At 51.8% G+C, this 13,605-nt stretch overlaps 1 protein-coding gene across 3 annotated transcripts in view; it reads right to left on the bottom strand.

The window, feature by feature from the left end:
* Nucleotides 1–13,605, bottom strand: part of KNDC1 (kinase non-catalytic C-lobe domain containing 1) — a 66,198-nt gene that overhangs the window by 39,713 nt on the left and 12,880 nt on the right. For all 3 annotated transcript variants that reach the window (XM_058698217.1, XM_058698215.1, XM_058698216.1), the window contains exons 4-6: nt 4,945–5,097; nt 4,444–4,561; nt 2,543–3,195 (exon numbers count right to left, since the gene is read on the bottom strand). In XM_058698217.1, coding sequence (XP_058554200.1) covers nt 2,543–3,195; nt 4,444–4,561; nt 4,945–5,097 — 924 coding nt within the window. The remainder of the gene's footprint in view (nt 1–2,542; nt 3,196–4,443; nt 4,562–4,944; nt 5,098–13,605) is intronic.

Here is a 13,605-nt window from a genome sequence, read left to right as displayed (position 1 = left end):
ACGGCATGATGTCCCCCAGCCTCGCGGGAGGGAGACACCTGCCATGGGGCAGATGAGCCCTGAGGGCGCGATGCCCAGTGACAGAAGCTGGACACAAAAAGACAGGCCCAGTGTGACTCCACCCTCGCGAGGTCCCCAGAGCCATCACGTTCCAGACACAGAGGGCGGATGGTGGGCGCCAGGGGCGGGGAGGGGATGGGGACCTGATCGGGGACAGACCTTCGGTTTGGGGGAATGGGAGAGTCCTGGGGACGGAGGGTGGGAGTGGCTGCCTGCGGGGTGACCGTGCTGGGTGCTCCAGACCGCAGGCTCAACGGGTGAGAGGGCAAAGTGTATGTGACACGAGCTTTGCTTCACCCCCACCGTCCCTGCTACACACGGAAAAGTCCTGGAGTCAGAACGCACTCTGCTGGAAGGTAGTTTGCCACTTGGAGGCCACGGGAAGAGCTAGGACCACAGCCTCCACACTTGGGACACAGAAGTGCACGCTCTAGGGAAGGTTCCAGAGGCAGTGTCTCCACCCTTGACCCCGCTCCACGCGGGGTGCAGCCGCCTTGCTCCTTCTAGCCCCGTTTCTGCAGTGCCTGGCTGGCGGCTCATGTTCCGGGAGCGGTGCACCCCAAGCCTCCTGCTACATGTGGGGATTGAAGCAGCCAGCTCTGAACCCTGTTCACGCTCCGCAGTGGAGATCTGGGTGCCCTGATGCCTGGGGTGGGGGGAGGTCTGCGTGGCCCTGGTCCCACGGGGCCTCTGGGGCAGGGAAGCCTAGTGGTCAAGACAGTAGCTGGGCTCCCAGTCAGCCCTGCCCCTCAGTGGCTGCCCGCCCTCCAAGAAGGTGCATGGCCACTCTGTGCCTCAGTTTACCCATCTGGAAGCCGGGCCGTTGTGAGGCTGTTGGGCAGGGGAAGGTGAGCCAAGTCCAGGGCTAGGGTGTGTGACTGGGAGCTCTCTCTGCACAAGCTGGTGTGGAGGTCGGGTGGACGCAGGAGGCCAGTGGAGGCCGTGTGAGCTGAGTGGGGACACATGCATGTGCACGTTAAGCACGTGTCAGTGCACTGGGGTCGTCAGGACAGACATTTGCCTTACGGTAACTATGTTTTTTATGTAAATTACCCTCGGGTCCTTACCAGGATATGAATACAATATAAATCACAGACTGTTGACCTTTTGTCCTTTGGGTCAACAGAGCGTGGTGGGAAACACGGCCTTTGGTGCCCTGGTGAGGGCCCAGCGCTGCCCTGCAGCACACTGGCCCCCTAGGTGGCTTTGCCTGAGGACCTCATGGGGACAGAGCGTTGGGGAGGGACCTGCTGAGCCCAGGTGTCACCACACAGAAGGGCCTAGGGCCGCAGGCCCCTCAAAGCACCTGTGGTTCAACTAAACACAGTGCAAACTCCCAGAACGGAGATGCCTGTCCGTCTCAGCAGATGGGGTGCAGCCACCAGGCCTGGGAGACCCCAGCTGCCCTGGGAGACCCCGTCCTGACAGCTGCACAGAACCCCAGCATCGATGAAGATCTGAGGGCGCAGGGCGCCACGCTTGACCCGTGAGCAACCCCAACTCGTGGTGTTAGTGCCTGACGTGGAAAACAAGCCTCAGAGGGAGTGCCAGGGTTTGGGGGCGGGGCGCCAGGGCTGGGGGGTGGAGCGCCAGGGCTGGGGGCGGGGTCCCAGAGGTGGATGCCCCTTCTGGGCCTGATGCTGCCCCGCCTCCCCCTGCGGAGGCAGCTCCCTGCGCATTGCTTGCGTAAGAAGATGTGGTCTGACAGGCACGATGGAATACTCCTCGGCCACCAACAAGAATGAAATCTTGCCATTTGCAATAACGGATGAGTTAGAGGGTATGACACCAAGCGAGAGAAGTCAGTCAAAGACAGGTACCCTGTGGTTTCACGCGTGTGAAACTTGGGAAACAAACAGATGAACATAGGGGCAGTGGGGCGAGAAGACAAGAGAATGAAACAAACCACAAGAGACTCTTAAATACGGAGAACAAACCGAAGGTTGATGGAGGGAGGTGGGTGGGGGATGGGCTGGATGGTGATGGGCATTAAGGAGGGCGCTGTCTGGAGTGAGCACTGGGTGAATCACTGGGTTCTACCCCTGAAACCCACGTTGCGCTGCATGCTAACCAACTAAAATTTAAATTAAAGAAGATAAAAGAGCATTACCCCCCAGGCAAGGGTGTGCCTCTTTGGAGAATGCGTGGGGTGCTGCGTGCTGGGTGAAGCCAGGTGAGGCCTGGGCGTGTGGGGTGCTCTGTGGGACGCCCCCCCCGCACCCCCAGGGGGGCCACAGGGGAGGCTCTGGCCTGGCGTCACACCTGGGGCCACGCCTGGGGCCACACCTGGGGCAGGGGGAGGCCGTAGTCACAGCTTCCATCAGAACCCAGGTAGCTTGCATACAGCTTGCACATTCCTGAGCAGGGGTGAAGGCTGACTCCCTTCCTTGTGGTAAAGGACCAGCAGTGGATGTGTGTGCCGTGTGCTGCCCCCCCCCCCCCCACCCCCGGGGCTCCGCGGGATGGGAACCGTGTCACCCACCTGCTCTGTGGCTGTGCTAGCCGGCTCCCCAGCTCCGTCCATAATCCCCTCCTCAGCCCTGCAAGTCCCGGGTTCTCGGCCTGCATCTCCAGGGGCCTTGGGTCGGGGCGCGGGGCTTTCCTCCGTGGGGCCCCAGCCCGGCGCCCCAGACGCCCCGTCCCCACCTCTGCCGGCGCCTCCGGGTCCTCCCCGCAGGATATCGGGCTCCTGCTCTGGCCGCAGTCTGGCCGAGGGCTGTGTCTTGTAGCTGGAAAGGCCATTCATCCCCTCCAGAAAGGGCTTCCTGGGGTCTGGAGGGAAGAGCTCCGATGGGGGCAGCTGGGGGCCCAGCGTCAGGCAGAGGGCGCTGGCCTCCGGACCATCGGGCAGGAGCCTGGGGAACGTCTGCACTTTCCTCAGGCAGCTCCTCTCCGGGTCACCCAGGGGGCGCTGGGCGTCCAAGACGAGGCTGGCCAGCCGCTCTCCGTTTCTCACAGCGGGGGCCGACAGTAGGGGCTTGGAAGGCAGGGCCGTGGGCTGCTCCGGGGCGCCGTGGGCTTCGTGGGCGGGGCGCTGGGCCGGGCCCTCTGGGTCCGCGGTGCGGCCCCCGGGCTGCTTTCTGGGCCCTGTGCTTCCTGTCGCCAGCCTCCCGCTGCAGGAACTCTCGCTGACATCTGGGCAAAAGCAAGGAGATTGCTGTGGGGGACGCGGCCAGTGACCCTGCGGGTCACCAGAGGGGATGGGGATTCCTCTCCTGCACTCCTGGGTCCCCCACTGCTCCCCCCTACATGTGTCACCATCTGTGTGTGCGTGTGTATATGCCTCCCCGTCTTCATCCACCTCCTTGATCACAAAACCCAGCTGATTCTAAATACTGAGACTGCAGAGGGTCCGGGCCACGTCCCCAGCCTCCTTGAGCCCCTTCAGGGTTTTCCCAAGGTCACCCAAGCATCTTGTCCAAAGAGCCTTGGCTTTCTGGCACAATTACATAGTGATGTTCCCCGAAGGAAGACACTGAATCTGGCTGCAACCCTGCCCTGTCCTGGTGCACAATGTCCCCCACACGTGTCTGTGTCTGTGTGAACCACGCTACAGACACACGGCCCCTTTTGTGGCCTGCAGCCCACGTGATGGTGACCTCTCTCTGCTTCGCTGTTGGAGCCACGCCTCAGGCCCGTGGTCCCGGTGCGGCGGGTCCCTCCGGCCACATGTGCCTCCACCGAGGGCCCTCCAGGCTCCTCGCTGCAGGCACAGGGCAGAGCGATGCGGGCATTTGTTCGGAAGGCCACCTGAGACCGTGCCAGAGTCTCACGTGAGCTGAGAAAGTCCCAGGTGCTTCAGCAACAGCTTCCATAGCAGAGAAGAAACGGGCCTCAGAGACACTGCGTGGTGTTGGCAAACGGAAACGAAGAGTGAAATGTCCCCGTGTCCAGGGACTGACCTGCTCACAGACTAGGACAGAGACAAGAGGCCTAATACCAGTCACTTCTCACCAGGACCTGGGTTTTCACCCCCAGCCGCACGGGGGTCTGCAAAGTGTGCACAAAGTGACTGAGAGGGTGAGTGTGTACGTGTTGATCTGCGTGCACGTTTGCACAACGGGTTTGTATGTGTGGGAGAGTGCTGTCTTTGTGCACAAGTGTGCATGCTTGCGTACGAGGATGAAGAGGTGTATGACTTTGCATTTTCATGCGTGTTAATGTGAGTGTGAACATGTGTGCTTGTGGGGCACACGTGGTCTGTTTGCATGTGTACGCGTGGGTGTTTCATGGTGTGAGAGTACAGAGGTGTGAACACGTGTGTGATCTGTGCTGAGACCTGTGCACGTTCACAGGCACGTATGTGAGTGGGTACGTGCAGGCGTGCGCACGAGTGCGTGACCATCTGTGCGCATGTGCACGTACATGTGTGCGTGTGCTTACCTTGAAATGCTCCGAAAGACTCAATGGAGAGCACCCTCCTCCCGACGGCCGAGAGGCTCCGGCACAGGCGGCAGGAAGATGTGAAAAGCATCTTCTTTTCACACAGCGCTATGATGCTCTGCAGACACGCGTGTGAGTGCCTCAGCCGGGACCGCTCACCACGAGGAAGCCCTGTGGCCGACAGCCTGCCCGCCCGCCACGTCTACTTTCTGGCATAAAAACACCCTGTGTCCCGGGATTACGGGAAACCAGGAGATTCTGTTTAGCCCACGAGAATTATAAGCCACGCCTCTTCATAATAACAATGCATAATAAGAAATCAAGTTCTTGTTTAAGCAAAATGCAATGCCACCGAATCCCAGGGGGAGAGCCCGTATGACAGAGGGGCGAGGTATGGGGACAGGAGGGTCCCGTGGGTGTGTGCTGGGGTATCGGGGCCGTGGGGAGGGTCTCAGGTCTCGGCCTGGGGGTGAAGTGCGGGGATGGCCGACGAGTCTTTACCTGGAGGTCTGGCCGGTCCCTGGGGTTCTCTGCCTGCATCTGGCTCAGTAAGGCCTCCAGGTCCTGGCTCAGCCTGGGCTCGGGCTCGGGCTCGGGCTCGGCCACATACTCGAGGGCCGCCTTCAGCGTGGCCCCCAGAGAGTAGATGTGAGCCTGCGGCACCAAAGAGCCTGTCGGTGCCGTGGAGCGTGGCTTGTCCCCACACGGCCTCTGCTCCTCTGGCCGGGAACAGGTGTTTTCGGGGACCACGACTGCTCTGTAGGGCCGGCACAAGCACGGCCAAGGTAGCGCCTCCCCCCACCGCGGGGCCCCAGGCGCGTGGGTGTGGGGTCTGTGCTGGCCTGGCTGCGCCCACCGGTGCCCCTCCCGGGCTCCCGGCTCACCCCAGCCCCCACCCAGGGTGCACAGACGCTAGGGTCCCACCTGTGAAGGCTGCCGTGTCTCTGAAGGGCGGAGTCTTCTATTTTTAAACCTGCATTTCTCTCATTGTGAATGAGACTGAGCATCGCTGGGCACGGATTTAACTTTTCCTCTTTCTGCCCACTCGTGGACTCCCTACCTCCACCGCGTCGTGGCCTGTTTGGGGCGCACGCTTGGCGCACTGGGGATCGGACTCCTGGTCTGTGTGCCACACATATGTTCTCTCCACTTGTCACTTAGCTTTCGACACGGTTCGTTCAGTTTTTGACATTCAAAACTTCCTTTTGTTTTAAGTTTTTACTTTTATTTAAGTAGTCTCTATACCTAAGGTGGGGCTCGAACTCACGACCCCGAGACCGAGAGTCGCACAGTCCTCCAACTGAGCCAGCCACGTGCCCCTTGACATTCATAATGTCTAAGGTTTAATTTGTGAAATCAGACACTTTTTCTTCAGCTGCTTCTTAGGAGGAGACTCCCTAACCCGAGATGATAAAGACAGCTTGCTTTTGTTTCCTCCAATATTTTATAATTTGTACACACCCAGCTCTGATCCATTTGAAGTGTGTCAGAGTGCTGGCGTGCTGCAGGGTCTGGGCTTCTTTCCCTCCTGGTAGAGAGCACCCCCTGGCACCATTTAAAGAAGATCCCACCCTCTGCTGCTGAGCCACTGCCCGTCCCGCTGGCTCCCCTGGGACCCTGAGAACCAGCTGGCCTCTCCCCCTGTCCTCCTGTCCAGACGGTGCTATTTTAATTATAGTAGCTTCAGAGTGTATTTTCACGTCCTGAGGACAAGTTGTCATTCCTTTTTTTTCTTAAAAAGTTTGATTATTTTCACATTTGTCAGGTTTTAGAAAACAAATATAAGTTCTCCTATTCCCATTGAGAAAACAAACTAAAAACAGTTGGGATTTTATTGTAATTGCACTGACATCGCAGAATTCTTACAAGATAAAATGCTTAGGATGTCACCAAGATGGCCACCAACATGTCCCAGGGCCTGTTCCTCAACAGCAATTCAACCTCCGTCCATGGCCAAGAGCCTCTCTGTGGGGGTTGTGGGAGCCAGTGTCTTGCACCAAGGGAACCTGGAGGGAGTGTCGCCCACCTGTGTGTCAGGTAATAGGCAAGACAGACCTCGGTCCTGGCTGTGGACCCTAGTGCTGGACTAACCGGGAAAAAAAGACAAGACTCGAATTAACAGAATCGGAAGGGAACGAGGAGACATTACAAGTAACACCACAGAAATCCACAGGATCTTAAGAGACTAGTACGAACAACTGCACGGCAACAAATCGGATAACCTAGAAAAAAGTGGATAAATTCCTAGAAACATAAAACACACCAAGACTGAACCATGAAGACATCGAAAATCTGGACAGACCATTACTAGAAAAGAGATTGAATCTGTAATCAAAGACCTCTCAACAAAGAAAAGCCCAGGACCAGATGGTTTCCTTAAGGAATTCTACCAAATATTTAAAGAAGAATTAATACCAATCCTTCTTAAATTCTTCTAGAAAATTAAAGACAAGGGAACACTTGCAAACTCATTTTGTGAGGCCAACACTACTCTGATACCAATGCCAGATAAGGAACCAAAAGAAAACTATAGGCCAATATCCCTGATGAACATAGATGTATAAATTCTCAGCAAAATGTCAACAAACTGAATTCAACAACAATCATAAGGATCACGCACCATGGTCAAGTGGGATTTGTCCCAGGGTTGCAAGGGTGGTTCAGCACCTGTACATCAGCCAACTTGATGACGACATTAGTAGAATGAAGGATGAAAATTGTACGACCACCTCAGTAGGTGCAGCAAAAGCATTTGACAAAATTCGTCATCTTTCATGATAAAAACTCTCAAGAGACTGAGTGGGGAAGAAACATATCTCAACATAACAAAGGCCGCATGTGACAAGCCTCCAGCTGACATCACACTCAACGGTGATAGGTTGAGTCCTTCTTCTCTAAGATCAGAGCAAGACAAGGGTGCCCACTGTCCCCTCTCCTATGCAACACAGCCCTGGAAGTCCCAGACAGAGCAATCAGGCAAGAAAAAAAAAAAAATACATCCAAATCAGAAGGGAAGAGGTAAAACTGTCTCTATTTGCACACAATATAATCCTACATACAGAAGAGCCTGATGAGTCCACCAGAACCCTGTTAGAAGGATCAACAATTCCGTAAAGTTGCAGGACACAAAATCCATATGCAGAAGCCAGTTATCTTTGGTCCACTAACAATGAAATATAGGAAAATAAATACAGAAAACAATCCCATTCACAATAGCATCAAAAACATAATTAAGAATAAATCTAACCAAAGAAGTGAAAACTTTGTACATTTAAAAGTTTAAGACTTTGGGGCTCCTGGGTGGCTCAGTCGGTTGAGCGTCCGACTTTGGCTCGGGTCATGATCTCACGGTTTGTGAGTTCAAGCTCTGCATCAAGCTCCGTGCTGACAGCTCGGAGCCTGGGGCCTGCTTTGGATTCTGTGTCTCTCTCCACCCCTCCTCCGCTCACGCTCTTTCCCTCTCTCTCCCTCTCTCTCAAAAATAAATAAACATAGGGGCGCCTGGGTGGCGCAGTCGGTTAAGCGTCCGACTTCAGCCAGGTCACGATCTCGCGGTCCGTGAGTTCGAGCCCCGCATCAGGCTCTGGGCTGACGGCTCGGAGCCTGGAGCCTGTTTCCGATTCTGTGTCTCCCTCTCTCTCTGCCCCTCCCCCGTTCATGCTCTGTCTCTCTCTGTCCCAAAAAAAAAAAAAAAAAAAAAAAAAAACGTTGAAAAAAAAACAAAAATAAATAAACATTAAAAAGATTTAAAAAAAGTTTAAGAAAAAAAAGTTTGGTGAAAGAAATTAAAGAAGACACAAATAAATGGGAAGAGACGCCATATTCACGGGCTGGAAGAATTCGTATTGTTAAATTTTTGTATTGGTACTGTTAGTATTTTCAGAATTAGTATTGTTAAATATTTGTCCATACTACCCAAAGTCATCTGTAGATTGAATGCAATCCCTATCAAAATTCTGATGGCATTTTTCACAGAAATAGAAAGAAATAGACCCCTAAATAGCCAAAGCAATCCTGAGAAGGAAGAATAAAGCTGGAGGCATCACATGTCCTGATTTCAAAGCTATAGCAGTCCAAACAGCATGGTACTGGAATACAAACAGACACACAGACCAATGGAACTGAATTGAGAGTCCAGAAATAAACTCAAGTCTATACAGTCAACCAATATTTGCCAAGGGAGCCAGTAATACTCCATGGGGAAAGGACAATCTCTTCAATAAATGTTGGGCAACTGGATAATCACCTGCAGAACAAAGAAGCTGGACTATCTTGCACCACTTACAAAAATGGACAAAAATGAACTCAAAATGGATTAAATATTTTTAAAAAAATTTAAAGTTTTTTTTTTCTTTGAGCTTTTGAAATTAAAATAGCAATGCAATCTCACTGGAACAATTGGAACATTACTGCACAAAGATGTACAAAAGCAAAGATAATTGATCACCTTTCCTCCAATGCTATTTCAGTGATAACAGTGTGATATGCACTCTTGTTCACACATATGAGGAAAAAAATTAAACTAGGCAGAATCTCAGACAAAACCAGAGAATCCCAAAGTGCTTGAGACTTTTCAGCAAGATCAAAGCCGACCAGAATTACCTTCTTTGTTTTTAAATTTTTTTTAACATTTATTCATTTTTGAGAGACAGAGAGACAGAGTGTGAGCAGGAGAGGGGCAGAGAGAGAGGGAGACACAGAATCCAAAGCAGCTCTAGGCTCTGAGCTGTCAGCACAGAGCCCGACACAGGTTTCCAACCAACAATCTGTGAGATCATGACGTGAGCTGAAGTTGGACGCTTAATGAACTGAATCACCTAGGTGCCCCCAGAATTATCTTCTTTGGATTGAATCTTAATATAGAAAGATCTAGACTGAAGGCTTGGGGCTAGAGTCAGGCAGAGGTCACAAAAGGGCACCAAGAGAAGCAGACCTTGAGGATTTAGTTCTAGACAATTAGCCCTGAGCAGAATCCTAGATGCTATACATTTGGATTTCTCAATTTTGATTTTCTTAACCAAGCTTCACAGAAGGAGGCATATGGTGACATGGCAATCAGTGACTGCCATGTATCCTTACGACAGCTCTTATCACCAAAGTGTATTTAATATGATGTTTTTGTGGGCATGATTATATTGTGGAAAAATTCAAAAATCAAGAAGAGAAGAGACATGATCCTGACTGTCAGAGCACAGGAAGAGAAGTCATGGACCAAGGGGCAGATGAACAAGTAAACAATCAGCAGAATGAACCAAGGACTTAATAGCGGTGTGTGCGGAGTGGTGTGGGAGGAGGGTCTGGTTCAGGTGTATTTTTGGACAAGATGGGCCTGGAGAGGAACATGCAGCGACCTCTGCCTAGTGCCTTTGCCTAGGGAGGTGCTGGAAGGAAAACTAATTTCTCATGGAGAGATACATTTCAGTATGAATCCCATGGAGCATGATCCCACGATGCCCAAGTTATCTCTTTGGGGCTTTTGACTTACAATGTGCTATCCAAATTGTGAGATCACAAATACCATCAAAGCTACAAAATGTATCTGTCTACTCCATGGGAGAATTTGAGGAAATAACCCTTCTTTCTTCCCTTCCCTTCCCTTCTTATCTATCTATCTATCTATCTATCTAATCTATCTATCTATCTATCATCATCATCTCCTATCTACTCATCAATGATTCATCTATTTATATAATCCTATGTATGTATGTATATACAAAAAATGGATTAAAGACTTAACATAAGACCCCAAGCCATAACATTCCTAGAAGAAAACACAGGGAAGAAGCTCTGAGACATTGGTCTTGGCAATGAGTTTTTGGATGCGACACCAAAGCACAAGCAACAAAAGAAAAAACAAATAAGTGGGATGACAGCAAATAACAAGCTTCTGAAGAGTGAAGGGAACAGTCGACATAATGAAAAGACAACCTACAGAAAGGGAGAACATATTTGTAAGCCACCTGCCTCATAGGCAGTTCATATCCAAAATATATGAGGAGCTCAGACGACTCAACAGCAAGGAAACAATCTGATTAAAAAAATGGGCAGAGGGACTGAATGGAGGTTTTCTCAAAGAAGACATCCGGATGGCCGACAGGTGCCTGAAAAGATGCTCACCATCACTCACGATCAGGGAAACGCAAATCAAAACCACACCTGTTAGGATGGCTATTATTGAGAAGACAAGGGGTGATATGTGTTGGTGTGGATGTGGTGCTGGTGGGAATGCAAACTGGTGCAGCCCATGTGGAAAACAGCACGGCGGTTCCTCAAAAATTAAACACAGGATAACCCTATCATCCAGCCATCCCACTTCTGGGTACATGTCCAAAGGAAGTGAAATCAGGCAATCGAAGAGCTGTGTGCACCCCATGCTCACGCAGCTTTGCTTACAAAAGCCAAGAAGTGGAAGCAGCCTGTCTGTGTTTGGAAGAATCAGCAAAGAAAGGAGCATCATTCAGCCACAGGAAAGGATGGCCCGTGAAGGCATTAGGCTGTGTGAGATAAGTCTGACACAGGAGGACAAATGCTGGGTGCTCTTACTTCTATGTGGAATCTAAAAAAGCCAGACTCACAGAAACAGAGAGTGGAGTGGAGGTTGCCAAAGGCTGGGGGTGGAGGAAACAGGGAGATGTTGGAGACAGGACCGAAACTCACGCTTATAAGATGTGTAAGTTCCTGGCATCCAACGTGCAGCTTGGTGACTACAGTGAACAACACTGTATTATACACTTGAAGGTTGTTAAGAGAGTAGATGCTAAGTGTTCTCACAACCAAAAAAATGGTAATGACGTGATGGAGGTGTTAATTAACCCTATTAGTAGTGTGAATCATTTTGCAAGATACAAATGTATTAAGTCATTAGTTTGTACGCAAACTTGTGCAACGTCATACGTCAGTTATGCCTCCCAAAAGGTGGGGCAAACTCAGATGCAGGGATGGGGTCTGTCTCCTCCTTTTCTCGCATCCTATTTTCTTACCTTTGAAAAAGCGGTTCACTTTACATTTCTATCCTTCCTGCTGTATTTACTCCGGACTTTCTATAGTTGTTGTTGCTGTTATAAATGAAACATTTTCCATTTCATCTCTAACCAGTAATTACCAATACAAAGAGAAGCTACTTATTTTTTTGGGATGTATCTTGTTTCTACCTGGCCTCTGAAGCCCCTTATTCTGTCATTTTCCACTGAAGCCTCTTAGACTTCAGGCCCACAAACTTGCTCTCTACAGACAAGGCAATCCTGTCCCCTGACCCCACACACCAATCAGTGTTGGCATCCCACTGCCTGCTTGGGCTCCCATGCACATGGCTGAGCTGCACTGATGACTCCCAAATCCATCCACTCTCCCCATGCCCAAAGCTGGGCCGCTGGGCCACTACCCCACCTCTCACAGAAGACATTGGAACTCCCAGCCCTGGTCCCCAAGAAGAGGGCAGCCTTCTCTCTCTTTTCACACACTGACCATGTCGATCACACCCCGGGGCCCCTGCCTGGGGTCCCACACAGCCAGTGTCCAGGGCTTCCTGAAGGGGCCAAACTTAAGTCAAGGGGCTTCAAGGACTTGGGCAGATACCTTGTTTTAGGGACCTTGCTGGTTGCTAATGCTTGGGGTAGAAGGAGAGGCAAACCCTATGAGGCCCTACCTGTAGGACTCCAGCCGGGACTATGAGCTGTGGGGGTGCAGTTCTGCCCACCACCCTCATCACAGCTCTGAGAATAAAACCTGTCTCTGTGCCTGCAAGGCCAGGGTATCTGCTTATGCCTTTACCACTCCCTATTTCCCTTCAGGAACACTGGTACCCATCTATCCAACCACCTGTCTATGGTCATCCATCTACCCACCCACACATCCATCCATCCATCCATCCATCCATCCATCTACACATCTATCCATGCATCCACCCACCCACCCACCCAAACATCCATCCATCCACTCATCCATCATTCCATATCTTTTAGTTTGACAATAACTCAGCAAATAAACTTCTTATTGGTTGTTGGATGACACTGTCCATGACATACTGGCCAATATCAGCATCTTTGCCACTCAAGCATTTTTGCACATTTCCTTCTGTCTTGGAAGCCCCTCCAAGGTCTCAATCTGGTGAACCCTACTCACCCTTCAGGTTCCAACCTGAATATCACTTTCTCATAGAGTGGCCTCCAGGGACTTTTGACCTGGCTGGGGACCCTGTCATCTCCTTGAAAGGCCCCATTCTCCTCTCTCAGGACCCAGCCCACTGCCTACATCAAGTCTATCCCCTGTGAAAGACCATGACTCCCATGAGGCAGGAGCCCATCTGTTCTGTTCACTGTGAGGCCTGACATACATGTCTGTGGACAAATGGCAGTGGGCAGTAATAGTGGGTGGCGGATGTTGAGGTCATCCTGGCTAGGCTCCACTGGAACCCGAACATACTCAGGGTGATAAGGTCCAGAGAAGACTCCTGTAGCAGTCGGGGGCTTGCCTGGGGCAGGCCTTGAATGTTGGTCATGGGTCATAGTTTTAGCTTTTGGAAACTAGCCCATCCCTGGGGTTTCCTGAGCAAGGGTTGAGATGTTCAGAGGATGGTCCCAGGAGGGCCAGCTTCCATGCATCTTGGGTTTTAGGGAGACTGAAGGGTCAGCCCAGCAGTGGGTGGGTGGTGGGGTAGGGTCACAAGGGGGAATTCAGTATGAGGACTTGAGGACTGCTACCTATCTTTGTCCTCTCTCCGGGGCAGATGTGGGGGCAAGACCAGGCCGGCAGGGGCTGGTGGGCAGCAGCATGAGTTGTGCCAGCTAGAGGTCTGGAAGGCATGCGGTGGGCAAGGGGATGGGCTCAGTCCTGACATGCCCAGCAAGTGTTCCAATGGGCTGCACCCGCTCAATAGTGCAGAGACACAGAGGTCAGGGCCAGAGGCGTCTTGGTGCCAACAGCAGCAGTGGCATGAAGAAAACACATTTGCCACCATGGTTCCTATGGGCAGGGGGTTGCCACCCCAGGACGCGGGCAGGAGCAGGTGCCTGGGCAGGCCTGACGAGCCCATGTGACATGTGCAGTTATTCCTGGAGACCTGGAGACCTCCAGATGTGACACTTAGGGATGTTCTGATAGCCCCAGGAACAGGCACCAGCATGAAGCTAATACAAGAGTAGAACAGAGACCCTGGAATCACAG

Source organism: Neofelis nebulosa, chromosome 13 (assembly GCF_028018385.1).
Source record: "Neofelis nebulosa isolate mNeoNeb1 chromosome 13, mNeoNeb1.pri, whole genome shotgun sequence".
NCBI lineage: Eukaryota > Metazoa > Chordata > Mammalia > Carnivora > Felidae > Neofelis > Neofelis nebulosa.
This window is presented reverse-complemented; position numbering and strand designations above follow the sequence as displayed.